Source organism: Vitis vinifera, chromosome 7 (genome assembly GCF_030704535.1).
Source record: "Vitis vinifera cultivar Pinot Noir 40024 chromosome 7, ASM3070453v1".
NCBI lineage: Eukaryota > Viridiplantae > Streptophyta > Magnoliopsida > Vitales > Vitaceae > Vitis > Vitis vinifera.
In genome coordinates this window covers 11,588,437-11,602,712 of record NC_081811.1, presented here as the reverse complement: position 1 = coordinate 11,602,712, position 14,276 = coordinate 11,588,437, and the positions used below count along the sequence as shown (strand labels likewise).

Sequence of the window (14,276 nt, the reverse complement as noted above, 5' to 3'; positions counted from 1 at the left end):
ACGTGCATGACTCCCTAACCCTTTTCCAACACCTGAAGATCCACTTTCCACCAAGCTCATTCCCCATTACCACCAACCATCCATGCTATCAATAATACCCACACTCATAATTCCATCATATCCAAGGCTATGCACCATTTATCAATACCTCGTGCATACCAAACCCATTTCCCTTCCACCACATTCCTTCATACCCACCTCTCTCTTTACATCTTCATACCCCCGCATGCCCATGTCTTCGCATCATGCACACCAAAACCATACCCGTGGCCATCTTTCTATGTTCATTAACCCCTCATCTCACTCAAATTGATCCATTCTCTTCCTCGTTTTCTATACCTAACATCATAGTTTCAGAGTTGGTTCGTGCTGTGGGTTGTTCGGGTTGTCTGGAAGTGGTAATGATGAACATGGAAGACCTGCATGAATGGCTCTGGAGTCAGCATAAACCTTTGATGACTGTCACTGTGTTTGATGCGTTTTCATTCTAGGTATTGAGAATAGATACTCAGAGAAGGCGATGATGGAAGGAGAGGAAGAAGCCTTTCTCTTATTCTCGCTTTAAGTCTGCATGGTGGAGTTATTCACTTCCTTATCTAAGATCATTGCAATTCCTTGGGAAATTAGGCGGCCGTAACAAACGTTTTCTCAAGGAGCCCTTTGCCCTTGAGTGTAAAGAGAACCCTGGATGGGAGGCTCAGTCTAAATCATGCTTTTGAGCCCTTTACCCCTCTTTTGGTGCCTCTGGGTCGTTGCATCAACCTTGCTTTAACAGTAGTCATGCCCAAAAATGGAAGTATGGATGTCTTCTACCGAAGAGGCATTTATACAGAGACGATTGTCAACTTCGTTAGCTTCCTCTGTGGATACTTCTTGGTGTTGGACCGACACATCAGATATAAAGGCTAACTTGAGTGTAAAGATAAAAACTCAGCTTATGGCGAAGAAATTTGTTTTCAAGATTCTTTTGATAACAATAATTGCTGCTAGTGCAGAACTAGCTCTCCTTTATCCTAAGGACAACTTTGTTGTGAAGGCATTTCGCCATTTTGCAATGGTATTTCATATAGATTATTCAGCTAATACTTCAATTCTGAGTGCTTCTGGCGGGGGTCCTGTGCATTCATCTAGTGCCAACAATCTCTTTTGTCCCTTGCTCGGTCAAAACGCGCTGATGCGTTAGTTGTCAAGAGGTGGTCCTGGCACTCCTATGATTGTCTCTAGTCCATCAATGAATCCCAAATATTTATCACCTCCAAGTGTTTGCATCCTTGTTTTTGAGCAGCTTTTGCCTCTGCCCCGTCTTCTACATTGTTGCTATGGAAGTACATGACAAGTACAAATAGGTGGTGTTATAGGACTCACCATGAGGTTGACTTAGGAAGAGTAGTGACTGATGATCTCTTTAAGATCGAATATGGCAATGTGGGGAACTATGTAATGAGGTCTAACCTATATGCAGCAGATGCTAGATGGGATGGCATCATGGAGATATGGAGGCTAATGTGGACCAGAGAGTTGAAAAAGCCTGTTGAATGCAGTTGGATTGAAGTGGAGAGGAGGAAGAATGTATTCTGCAGCTGGGGTATGAATGAAGACCGATGAGGAGAAAGTAGGATCCTTCAGAGTAGGATTCATCTGAAGAAGAAAGTGATGAGGAAGAGCCTTCCAAGACCCCAAAGAAGAATGATAATGATAGGAAAATGGTAGATGTTGAAGTAAACTGATTCAAAATCTAGGAAGAAAGCTCCCAATACCCCTGCCACTCCTCAGATGCAGACGAGAGGTCCAAGAGCTTTGGTCATGTTGAGTTTGCTACTCTAAAAGCAGCACAGAAAGCTCTCAACATGAATGACAAAGACTTGCTGGGTTATGCTGTCAGACTTTATTTGTCCTATGAAAGGGGGCATGTATACTCCATGTAGCGGAAGAGAAATCAATTCATTCCAGAAGATCAGGACCAAGGCAGCTAACTATTCTCTCGGGGTTTGAATCCAATAAAAACAACGGGGGTTAGATTTGGTTGGAATAATGCATGACCACCTTTGGCATGCAAATCTTGGTGGCCACGTGTCACTTTTCTTTTTTCTTTTCCGTTTCACCATCATTGGTTTTAAAAATAATTTCCTAAATCCCTTTATTCAAATCACTTTTGGATTTTTTTTTTAATAATCACAACTCCATATTTTTTTCATTCTTAGAGTTTTAGGTTCCCAAAATCTCATTTTCAATAAGTAGATTGCTATTTTCTCTTCGGCAAGTTTTTTACACATTTTTCTCGTTTTTAAAGCGTTTTGAAATAAGCATGAACTTAATCCTGTAATTTCGAATAATGGAGTTATTGGAATTGATTCATGCCAAATAAAACGGGCTTTGGTTGGGGCTCAACATCAAATAAATTTTCATCAAAATAAAAGTGAATTTGAATGAAATGCCATGTGTGCTATTGATGGTTTTTTATCTGTTTAGTGACAAGCGAGTTATATTTTGTATTCATTAATTGTGCACTAACCCCATTTCTTGATAGCGCATTGCGGTTCGTTGCCCAGGTACGTATTTACTCGCATCTTGATCATTCTCTTTGCATGTTCTGATTCTCATATGTGCATGATCATTCAAGGTATTCATTGATTTACTTATCAATTGCCATGTCAGTTTCATTTTATTAGTAGAGACCCGATTTTAGGGACTTAGAGGGGTGCTATGGTCTCTACCATACCTTCCCGATAAGTAACCTGACCCCCGAACCTGATCTGGTTTTTCATAGACTACCTTTTCCAAAATAAGGAGTCACACTTAGGGTTTTCTTTTTTATTTTGTTTACCCTTTAAAAATAAAACAAAAATAGGTGGCGACTCCAAGTCATTTTCTAATAAATAAAAATCAAGCTTGTCATCGAGTGAAAGCGCATGAGCCGAAATACAGGGTCCACAAATATATATTGTTATTATATGAAATAAAAAATCATGAAATTGTTTAAAAAATAATTTTAATATTTTCATTTTAAATTGTATTTTAAAAAATAATTTAAAATTATGTATTGAAATAAACTTTTCAAATCAAGATTTTACTTTGCCCGCTTTATTTATTTATTTTTATTGTTTTAAAAAAGAAATCATTAGATAATTAAAAACTTAAAGAAAAAAAAAACAAGTATGGTGCATTGTAAATGATACAACATAGTTGCACAATGTAAATTCATTTTATACAATTTTCATGTCTTTTGAGTATTTTTGACATTATAAGAAAATTATATCATTTTTAACTCAATTATAAATGTTTGTTAATCTTTAAACTAAATTTAACACCTTTTGCACGTTACGCCCAATATCGTTTATATATTCCTAAAGTATAATTGTCTGTTTCTTTTTCTCTCTGCTATAGAATAAAGTGTCAAGGCAATGAATAACAAGAAAGGAACAATAGGTCATTGATTTGTGAACTTTGCAAGGGGCTATATTGGGGCTGGTGGCCATCTGTTCCAAGCTTGGAATTTTTATTTCTCTCATGGAAGTATAGAATAAAGTGGTGTGACAAAGAACAAGAAGCAAGAAAAAAAGTTCATTGATTTGTGACCTTGCAGGAGCGATGTTGGGGGAGGTAGCCATGTGTTCCAAGCTGGAATGTGGGAGGTGTTGAGGAAGCAAACTGTCATTTTTGGCAGTTGCAGTGTTGAGTTCATTGGTTTGAGGGCCATGTTTGGGTAATTTCAGAAGATAGAAGCTTCGATACAATGGTCAGTCATCTGATATGAGCTAACGCAATCGTTGTTCACTGACCTTCTCAAAGGGGGCAAAAGAAGGAGAAATGGCGGAGATTGCAGTCATCATCGTCATGGACAAGTTGATCCCATTACTAGATCAAGAAGCCAGACTATTGGGAGGCGTCCACACACAAGTTGAAGACATTAAAACAGAGCTACTATATTTTCAAGCTTTCCTAAAGGATGCAGATGCAAAGGGGGAGAAAGTAGATGTCAGCCAAGGCCTTAAAACTTGGATTCAAGACTTAAGGGAGACTGCTTATTCCATAGAAGATGTCATCGATGAATACTTGCTTCACTTGGGAAATCCAAGTCGACAGCATGGTTTCATTGATTTCATCTACAAAGTTGCTCGCTTGATAAAAAAATTGAAACCACGCCATGAGATAGCCTCCAAGATCCATGATATCCAGAAAAAGGTTCATAAGCTCAGAGAAATAAGTTCAATTTATGGCTTTAATAAATCATTTGAATCAGGTTCAACCAGTTGCAAAGGAAGTGCTCCACGGCCTGATCTTCTAGTGACTTCTCTTTTCATCGAAGACTCCGAAATTGTTGGTGTCGAATCTCAAAAAAAAAGAACGGATAAGTTGGATGGTGGAGGGAACTCTAAAACGAACTGTGATTTCGGTTGTCGGAATGGGTGGACTTGGCAAAACCACTCTTGCCAAGAAGGTTTATGAAAATATGAGAGTGGTGAAACACTTTGATTGCCATGCTTGGATCACTGTGTCTCAATCTTTCTAGATGGAGGAGCTGCTGTGCAATATGATAGAGAAATTCTATCAAGCAAGGAAGGAAAAAGTTCCTGAGGATATCAACAAAATGGACAACGTGCGGCTGATTACCCGAGTCAGGGAATATTTACAAGATAAAAGGTACGTGGTTGTTTTTGACGATGTATGGGAAGTAGGATTTTGGGAACGTATTATAACAGAAAAGATAATGCTTAGCCACTAAGTGATAATGCCCATCTGTTAAGTGATAATATCTATCTGTTGTAAATGTTTATCCTTTTAGTTAAACTGGGAATAGGAGTGTTTATCCTTTTAGTTAAACTTGGAGTAGGACTCTTTATGTAAATATCCACCTCTCTTCCTATATAAATTGTACGTGTTTCACATTCTGAATAATAAGAAATTTTCAGCCTTTATTCCACAACTTCTGTCATGGTATCAGAGCCAGATACCTGAAGAAAATATATCATGGCAGAAAAACCTTCGACTTACACAAAGATGATAGAACCATCTTCACCTCTTTACCTACATCCATCTGATAATCCAGGGGCAACCATCACGACATGTGTGTTCAATGGTGAAAATTATGATATGTGGGAGAAGGCTGTTAAAAATGCATTGAGAGCGAAAAACAAGCTTGGGATCATTGATGGGACAGTAAACAAGCCAAAAGGAGAAAATGGAAACAAATTGAATGCATGGGAAGCATGTAACTCAATGATTATATCATGGATGTTTAATGTGATCGACAAGAGTTTACATTCGAGTGTAGCCTATGCGCAGACTGCAAAAGACATGTGGGAGGATCTTAAAGAAAGATATGCTGTTGGAAATGCTCCGAGGGTTCATCAACTCAGAAGTGAAATCGTGAACTTGAAACAAGAAGGAATGACAGTTGCTGCATATTATGCCAAAATAAAAGGCATGTGGGATGAATTAAATCAATACATTGAGATACTTGAGTGCACTTGTGGAGTAGCTCAAGCAATAGTGAAAAGCAGAGAAGATGAGAAGGCACATCAGTTTCTCATGGGTCTAGATGACACTACATTCGGGACTGTGAGATCGTCTATCTTAGCCCTTGATCCCTTACCTACTTTGGGAAAAATATATGCAATGGTTACACAAGAAGAACGCCATCGTAGCATGGCCAGAGGAGTTGATCGTGCTGAAATAACAGTTTTTGTAGCGAAGACAGAGAAACCTGGGGGACAAACAAATAAAAGTGGGAGCCGTACACATTGCGGAAAGATGGGACATGATGTTGCAGATTGCTTTCAACTAAAAGGATATCCTGATTGGTGGCCAACACGCCAGATGGGACGAGGAAGGGGACATGGACGTGGCCGCAACAGTTATGCTGGAAGAGGAGCAACTTCAGGACGCGTTCATTATACAAATGCAGTTGCTGAAGCAGATACGCAAGAAAAAGGACAGTACGTTGGACATGATGTGGAACGTAGTATAATCCCAGGACTGAATGATGACAACTTCCAAAAACTCATGGCTCTACTCAGAAATGGAAGCAGTAATGCAGAAAAACTGATCGGTAAGAATAAAATTGTGGAAGAATGGATATTGGATAGTGGTGCATCCATGCATATGACAGGAAGGAGAGATTTGTTCGATTGGCTACGTAAATGGGAGACAACATGCGTGGGACTACCTGATGGAACAAAAACAGTAGCAAATGAAATGGGATATGTGAAGCTCTCTAAATATTTATGCTTAAAAAATGTTTTATATGTCCCTTCCTTGAAATGCAATTTAATCTTTATAGGCCAATTATTAAAAGAAAAAGATTATATAGTCACATTTACTGATTCGTTTTGTGTGATACAGGACCGCACTTCGAGGGATCCGATTGGCGTGGGTGAGCTAAGGAATGGAGTGTACTACTACAAGCCATTACAAGGAGAGAAGGTGAACGTAGTGAAAGTAGAAGAAAAGTACGAATTGTGGCACAGGAGGTTAGGGCATCCTTCAGATCGTGTTTTAGCTTCCATTCATAGTTTAGGAAATAATGTGATGAAGGGAATTGAGGACTATGTTTGTGATTCATGTTGTCGTGGAAAACAAGTACGAAATTCTTTTCAGTTAAGTAATAAAAGAGCATTTGAAAATTTTAATCTCATGCATGTAGACATATGGGGTCCATATCGAACTCCCACTACTTCAGGGGCACATTATTTTCTTACCATTGTAGATGATCATAGTAGAGGAGTGTGGATATATCTCATGAAAGAAAAGAGCGAAACCAAAGATATTTTACAAAATTTTTGTTTTATGACCAAAACACAATTTGATAAACCGGTTAAATGCATCAGAAGTGATAATGGATTAGAATTTTTGATTGCTGTGTTGCTTGACTTCCCAGCCGGATCTTTTAATCAAAAACATTTATAAAACCTATGACCTTATACTGGCGTAGCAAAGCTACTATAGTATAGTGGTTCTAGGGTCGAACTCAGGGATGGGTTTTCACTCTACCAATGATAGACTCTAAATTAGAAATTGATTCTGATGATTTCCTTTAGCACAAACTTGAAATTTAAAAGAAAATAAAATTGTTTTGAAAGTGGTAATTTAAACTAAACTCACATAGAACTATGTAAAAAGGTAGAAGAAAGAAAGTCTCCCAGAGCTAAAGGTTGCTAGGTTTAAGTTCCAGATGCAAAGTGGAAAATTCCGGATTTTTCTCCTCGCATTGGGGATTTAACCTATAGTTATTTCCCGAACCGGTATAGGTTTGACAATGAAGTTTTAATCCATAAAAAGTCACTAGAGATGGTAGTCAAGGTCCATTAATGGCTTAAGACACTATGGGCTATCACCTTGAATCACTTTCCAATGGCTCGTACATGATAACTAATGGACTGATATGGATCTAGCAATAAGCATCCACAGAGACCTTAAGCTTACCATGTATTGGCCAGTCAAAGTGATCCTAAGGGATTTAAGGCAAAACCTTGGCTTTAAAAGCCATTTATGGACTCCAACCACCTGAATTCAATGCGCGGAAACTTTCCACCTTTTAATCTGGACTTTTCACCTAGCTTCCTTCACTCCAAGAAACTAAATGTTTAGCCTCTCATCCTCTGGGAAAACATCCTCAGAGGGTGTTTGGCTTGCAAGAAAATAGAAAATAGAAGAGAAAAGAAAGTAAAAGAGATCTCTGTATTTCACTAAGTAACAAATTTACAATAGTTGGTCTCCTGGAGAAAGCTCCCCGAAAGATATATTTTCAGTGATTACAAGAGAATTTATATAGGAAGGTAGTTTTACCCTTCCTTGGATACTTCCTAGCTAAGGAATTACATGGTTGGTTGAATACAAGGAGAAAATGGAACTTTAAACACAAAAATATCAGAAGAAAAAGAGTCGGCAAAAAATATCCAATTTTCGCACGCTGAGTTCCAATTTCGCATGTTGGTTTGAGGTGTGCGAAATTCTCGCACAGTGGACTGAGGATTTCGCACCTTAAACAGTGGTGTGCGAAATTGTCCCTCAGCTTGATGCTGTTGTCTTCCGAAGTCCATAACTTCCTCATTTCAGCTCCAAATCATACGTGGTTTGAACCATTGGATTCTTGACTTTCTGAGCTTCGAAATGGTATATAGAATGTAAAGAATGGACTTTGGGAAGTGCTCCAAAAGTGCACTAAAAGACTGCAGTTGTGTCCCCTGTTTTCATCCCCTGTTTTCTTCTTCTCCATTGTTTCTCCCTTGTAAACTTTGAACGATTAAGGCAAAGGATTATGAGGCTCCATAGCTTGATTTCTTCATAAATTTAAGCTTTCAAAAGCTTTGCCCTGAACTACAAATAGCTCTCCCTCATTCTTAAATTGCTTTGGTGAGCATAAAGCTATCAAAAAGCACCAAAACTTAACACAATTGTTAGAAACGATTGCAAGGGCTCCTAACATGCTAATTGGGTTAAAAGGTAATAATTACTACTCAATGGTGTTTAAAAGAGCTAATTACAAGCTACAAAATAGCATGTTTTGAGTAGTAATCAATTTTGCTCAGGACAAATGATGAGTTTCTATAAGAGAGAAGGAATATTAAGGGAGAGCAGCCTGGTAAACACCCCACAACAAAATTTGAGAGTGGAGAGAAAACACCAACACATATTAAATATTGCTAGGACATTGCGATTTCAAGCTTGTCTACTAATAGATTTTTGGGGAGAATGTGTTTTAACGGCAGCATACTTGATAAATCGAACACCCACACATATTTTAGATGGAAAGACACCTTATGAAATATTATTTGGCGAGAAACCGAATTATGAGCACATGAGAGTCTTTGGTAGTTTGTGTTATGCCCATAAAAAGTCACGTAGTAATGATAAGTTTGATGCTAGAAGCCGGCGATGTGTATTTGTAGGTTATCCCTATGGAAAGAAAGGATGGAAACTTCACGATCTAGAAACCAAAGAACAATTTGAGAGTAGGGATGTAATATTTCATGAAACAATTTTTCCTTTTTGTCAAAGCAGCAAGGGAGATAAGGAACAAAAATTCCAGAACAATGGGAACATAGAATCTTACATTGAAGATGATGATGTCATAGTAAAGAAAACATGTGAAAGAGAGAGTGAGAAAAATAGTGAAAGGGAGAAAGGGGAAGAAAATATGGAGACAGGAGAGGATCAAAGCCAGGGGGAGATGCTTGGTAGGGGACATAGACAACACAAAGAACCGAGACATCTCCAAGATTATATATGTTATTCGGCTAGAAGCTTAAGTACACTTTGTTCCAAGGCAAGCTCAATCCAAAAGGTACCCTTAGGTGAGCCTTATCCTATTACGAATTATGTGACTTATACAAAATTTTCTGTTGGCCATCGAGCTTTTCTTGCAGCAATAAATATTGAAAAGGAACCAAGAACTTACAAAGAAGCGGTTACAGACAACAGATGGAGAGAAGCCATGGCAAAGGAAATTGAAGCATTGGAGACCAATCAGACGTGGAAAGTAGTTGACCTACCGCCAGAAAAGAAAACAATAGGATGCAAGTGGATATACAAAATAAAATACAACGCAAATGGATCAATCGAGCGGTACAAAGCGAGGTTAGTGGCGCAGGGATTTACACAGATTGAAGGAATAGACTATCAAGAGACGTTTTCTCCAGTGGCAAAAATGACAAGTGTAAGGTGCTTTCTAGCTGTAGCAGTGGCGAAAAGATGGGAATTACACCAAATGGACGTAAACAACGCATTTCTACACGGAGACCTTGAAGAAGAAGTATATATGAAGCTGACAGAAGGGTTCAAGGCCACTGGAAAGAACAAAGTTTGCAAGTTACAAAAATCGTTGTATGGATTGAAACAGGCATCAAGACAATGGTTTGCAAAACTCACGACAGCTTTGAAAGAATATGGTTTTCAACAATCATTGGCTGATTATTCACTCTTTACTTATCGACGTGGAAACATAATGATGAACCTATTGGTATATGTGGGTGATTTAATATTGGCTGGGAATGACAACAAAGTATGCGAAGCTTTCAAAAACTTTCTTGACAGAAAATTTGGAATCAAGAATCTGGGACAATTGAAATACATTCTTGGAATCGAGGTGGCAAGAGGCAAGGATGGATTATTTTTATCACAACGAAAATATGCTTTAAACGTTATAGAGGAATGTGGGCTGTTAGGAGCGAGACCAGTGGAATTTCCAATGGAAGAAAACCACAAACTAGCACTTGCTAATGGGAGATTGCTAAATGACCCAGGAATGTACAGGCGACTCATGGGACGATTGATATACTTGACTGTAACAAGGCTAGACCTGACGTATGTTGTTCATGTTTTGTCACAATTCATGCAAAACCCACAGGTAGAACACCTAGATGCAGCTTATAGAGTTGTTCGATATCTGAAGAAAGGACCAGGTTAAGGAATAGTTTTGAAAGCAGAAAATGATCTTCAACTTTATTGTTATTTAGATTCGGACTGGGCAAGTTGTCTTTTAACAAGATGATCAATTAGCGGATGTTGCGTTAAACTTGGGACATCACCAATTTCGTGGAGGTGCAAAAATCAAGGAACTATGTCAAGATCTTCAGCAGAAGCAGAGTACCGTTCCATGGCAATGGCAGCAAGCGAGTTAACGTGGCTAAAATCACTTCTTGCATCATTGGGAGTGCTTCATGATAAGCCAATGAAATTATACTGTGATAATAAGGTTGCCACATTGCAGCAAATCCCGTATTCCATGAGAGGACCAAACACATCGAAATAGATTGTCATTTTGTTCGAGAGAAGGTGCAATCTGGTGAGATAGTGACAACATATCTTCCTTCAAAGCTGCAAGTAGCAGACATGTTCACCAAAGCCCTTGGAAGACAACAATTCCTTTTCTTATCAAGCAAGTTGGGCATTCGAGATCTTCATGCACCAACTTGAGGGGGAGTAACAGAAAAGATAATGCTTAGCCACTAAGTGATAATGCCCATCTGTTAAGTGATAATATCTATATGTTGTAAATGTTTATCCTTTTAGTTAAACTAGGAATAGGAATGTTTATCCTTTTAGTTAAACTTGGAGTAGGACTCTTTATGTAAATATCCACCTCTCTTCCTATATAAATTGTACGTGTTTCACATTCTGAATAATAAGAAATTTTCAGCCTTTATTCCACAACTTCTGTCATATTACACCTACGTTACCAGAAAATAAAAAAGGCAGCAGGATAATAATCACTACCCGTAATGATGACGTAGTCGCTGGTTGTAAGGATGATTACATCCACAGGCTGCCACATCTTTCACCTGATAGTTCCTGGGAACTCTTTTGCAAGAAGGCATTTCAGGGTAGTTGTCCCCCAGAATTAAAGAAATTATCTGATGATATTGTCAAAAGATGTGGAGGACTGCCACTAGCAATTGTAGCAATTGGTGGTCTTTTGTCAAGAAAAGAGAAGATTGTGTCAGAATGGAGAAAATTCAGTGACAGCCTTGGGTTTGAGTTGGAAAGTAATTCCCATCTTGAAAGTATCAATACCATTCTCTCTCTCAGTTATTATGATCTGCCTTACCAACTCAAGTCCTGTTTCTTGTATTTGGCAATCTTTCCAAAGGACTACACAATTAAATGTGGGATCCTTACTCGGCTGTGGATTGCTGAGGGCTTTGTAAAGGCGAAGAGAGGTGTGACGCTAGAAGACACTGCAGAAGAATTCTTGACTGAGCTCATACACAGGAGCTTAGTTCAAGTGTCACAGGTATATATTGATGGAAATATTAAAAGATGCCACATTCATGACTTGATGCGTGAGATTATTCTCAAAAAGGCTGAGGAGTTGAGTTTTTGTTCTGTAATGGCTGGAGAAGCCTCGTGTTTTGATGGAAGATTTAGGCGCCTATCAATTCAGAATAGCTCAAATAATGTTTTAGACATTACCAGTAAAAAGTCTCACATCCGCTCCATTTTTCTTTACAACTCTGAGATGTTTTCTCTGGAGACATTGGCTTCAAAATTTAAGCTTCTGAAAGTATTGGATCTTGGTGGTGCTCCTTTGGACAGAATTCCTGAAGATTTGGGAAATCTGTTTCATTTGAGATACTTAAGCCTGAGAAAGACAAAAGTCAAGATGCTTCCAAGGTCCATAGGTAAACTACAAAACCTACAGACTTTGGATTTGAAATATTCCTTTGTGGAAGATCTTCCTGTTGAGATCAATAGGCTTCAAAAACTGCGCAATATTCTATGCTTTGATTTTTCATATAATGCTGATTTGAGAGTGGATTTTGTTAGAGGAGTGCATGTAAAGGAGGGTATTGGGGGTTTGGAAGACTTACAGAAACTAGATTCTGTTGACGTAACTTATGGGGTGCCGATAATAACAGAGTTGGGAAAGCTGAGGCAGTTGAGGAAGCTGGGTATTACAAAACTTTCTAGAGGAAATGGGCAGCGTTTATGTGCCTCCATTTCAGACATGGTCCACATTAAATATTTGTCTGTTTGTTCGTTGAGTGAAGATGAGATTCTGGATTTACAGTATATATCAAATCCACCTCTGCTTCTTTCAACTGTCTACTTAATGGGGCGTTTGGAGAAGTTACCTGACTGGCACTACTACAAAAAATGTAATTTATGACGCTTTTTTTCTTGACGCTTATATAAAGTGCCATTATTTATTCTCAAAAATTGGTATTAATGACGCTTGCATTATCTTGGCGCTTTATTGGGAGAAATAATGACATTTTTAAATAATGGCGCTTTTTTAAGCGTCATTGTACAATGAATTTCAAATAATGACGCTTTTTTAAGTGCCATTGTAGGAGAACCTCAACCTTGGCGCTTTTAAAAGCGTTATTTTCTGTTCATTTTATAATTACTCACATTTTTCAATTAAAAAAAAAGAGATAAATGTAATAAAGACTTTTCCATACCCGATGCCCACACTCAAGTTTCATTACCAAATCTGTCTCTAACTGAACAAGCAAGCTCTAGCCAATTTCGATTGAGAAAATGAAGTTCTTACTCCAAATCAAGAAGATAGCATTCATGGATGTTCCACCGATTTGACTATTTGGGTGCTGGATTGAGAGAAAGGAAATGAATGGAGATATGGGAGAAAGCTAGGGTTTTTTTAGATTCATAGGTTGGGAGAGGCAAGAGGCAGCAAAGGCAGGTGCCTTTGGTTGAAGAGGTAAGCAAGGAGAAAAGGTCGAAGAACCAGAGGAATAGAGGAAAGAAAAGAAGGGAGAAGAAAAAACCCAGAAGAGAGAGTTGTCGGGTACGAGCCCGTATGTTCTCGTTTTCCCATGGATTCACATTCTTCACTATTGATTTCTGGGATTTGAGTGTGAATGCTTGTAAATCTGTTGTGATTTTTGTTTATTATCAGTTATTTTCTTGGTTTGCATCTCCGATAAAAAGATATTATACCTCTGTTTTTAGGCTCAGTTGTGTCTCTCCTCTGTTTTTGTTCTCTGGTTCTTATGTTCTCTGGAAGATTTGGAACTGGTTATGGTGTTGTTCCATTTGTGTACAATGGTTCATGCCGAAAGGAGCTTGCTTTCCATGGAGTTGTAAGTACTGCCTATAACTTGTTTGATGAAATGCCATTTCGAGATATGGGCTCTTGGAATGCATAGAAAGTTTTTCAACAATTTTTATTAAGGGATGTAGTGTCATGGAACTCAATAATTGCTGCCTATGAGCAGAATCATGTGGCTTTCGAATTAAATAAAAAAAATTTCTTTAGGGGGCACTACCCCCTTCAACCCCCGCAAGCTGACCGGGCAGCTCGACCCCCGACATCCCGAGAGAAGTGCAACATTTACTACTAATTTAAGCTTCACAATTTGACATAGGCTTCATTGCTTATGTTACAAAAGATGCTATTCAACTTCATTTTTAAATGGGTTACACAACATGTTATCTAATTAATAATAACATCATGTTTGGTTCATCTATTCAATAAACTAATTGAGATTTGACACCCCACTTATGACCACAAACTAGAATGGTCACCCCCAACATAAGTAGAACACATGTCAAGGTGCGGCTTAGCTTTACTTTAACCTTACTTGGGAAATCTACCCAAGTCTAAGCCTAAAAACAAAATGAAAAAAATATCATGATATTATATTAATACAAATTATATGTATCTATATTGATTATCTAATTAATCAAGACTCTAAAAAATGAGTAACTTTGATAAATCATTTTGGGGGTTGGAGATGAAACAATTTTAACATGAACTTTATGTAGTGGGCCTTTAATGGATTTAACCAAGTTTGTGAACTTAGGCCTAAAAT

General features: G+C 38.2%; 1 protein-coding gene across 1 annotated transcript; it reads left to right on the top strand.

The window, feature by feature from the left end:
- The first annotated feature begins 4,371 nt into the window (after positions 1-4,371).
- Positions 4,372-13,610, top strand: LOC100258573 (disease resistance protein RPM1). Its single transcript, XM_059737696.1, is given in 3 exon segments — positions 4,372-4,685; positions 11,157-12,507; positions 13,469-13,610. Coding segments are annotated over 3 exon segments (1,776 nt in total). The 5' UTR covers positions 4,372-4,402.
- The last annotated feature ends 666 nt before the right edge of the window (positions 13,611-14,276 follow it).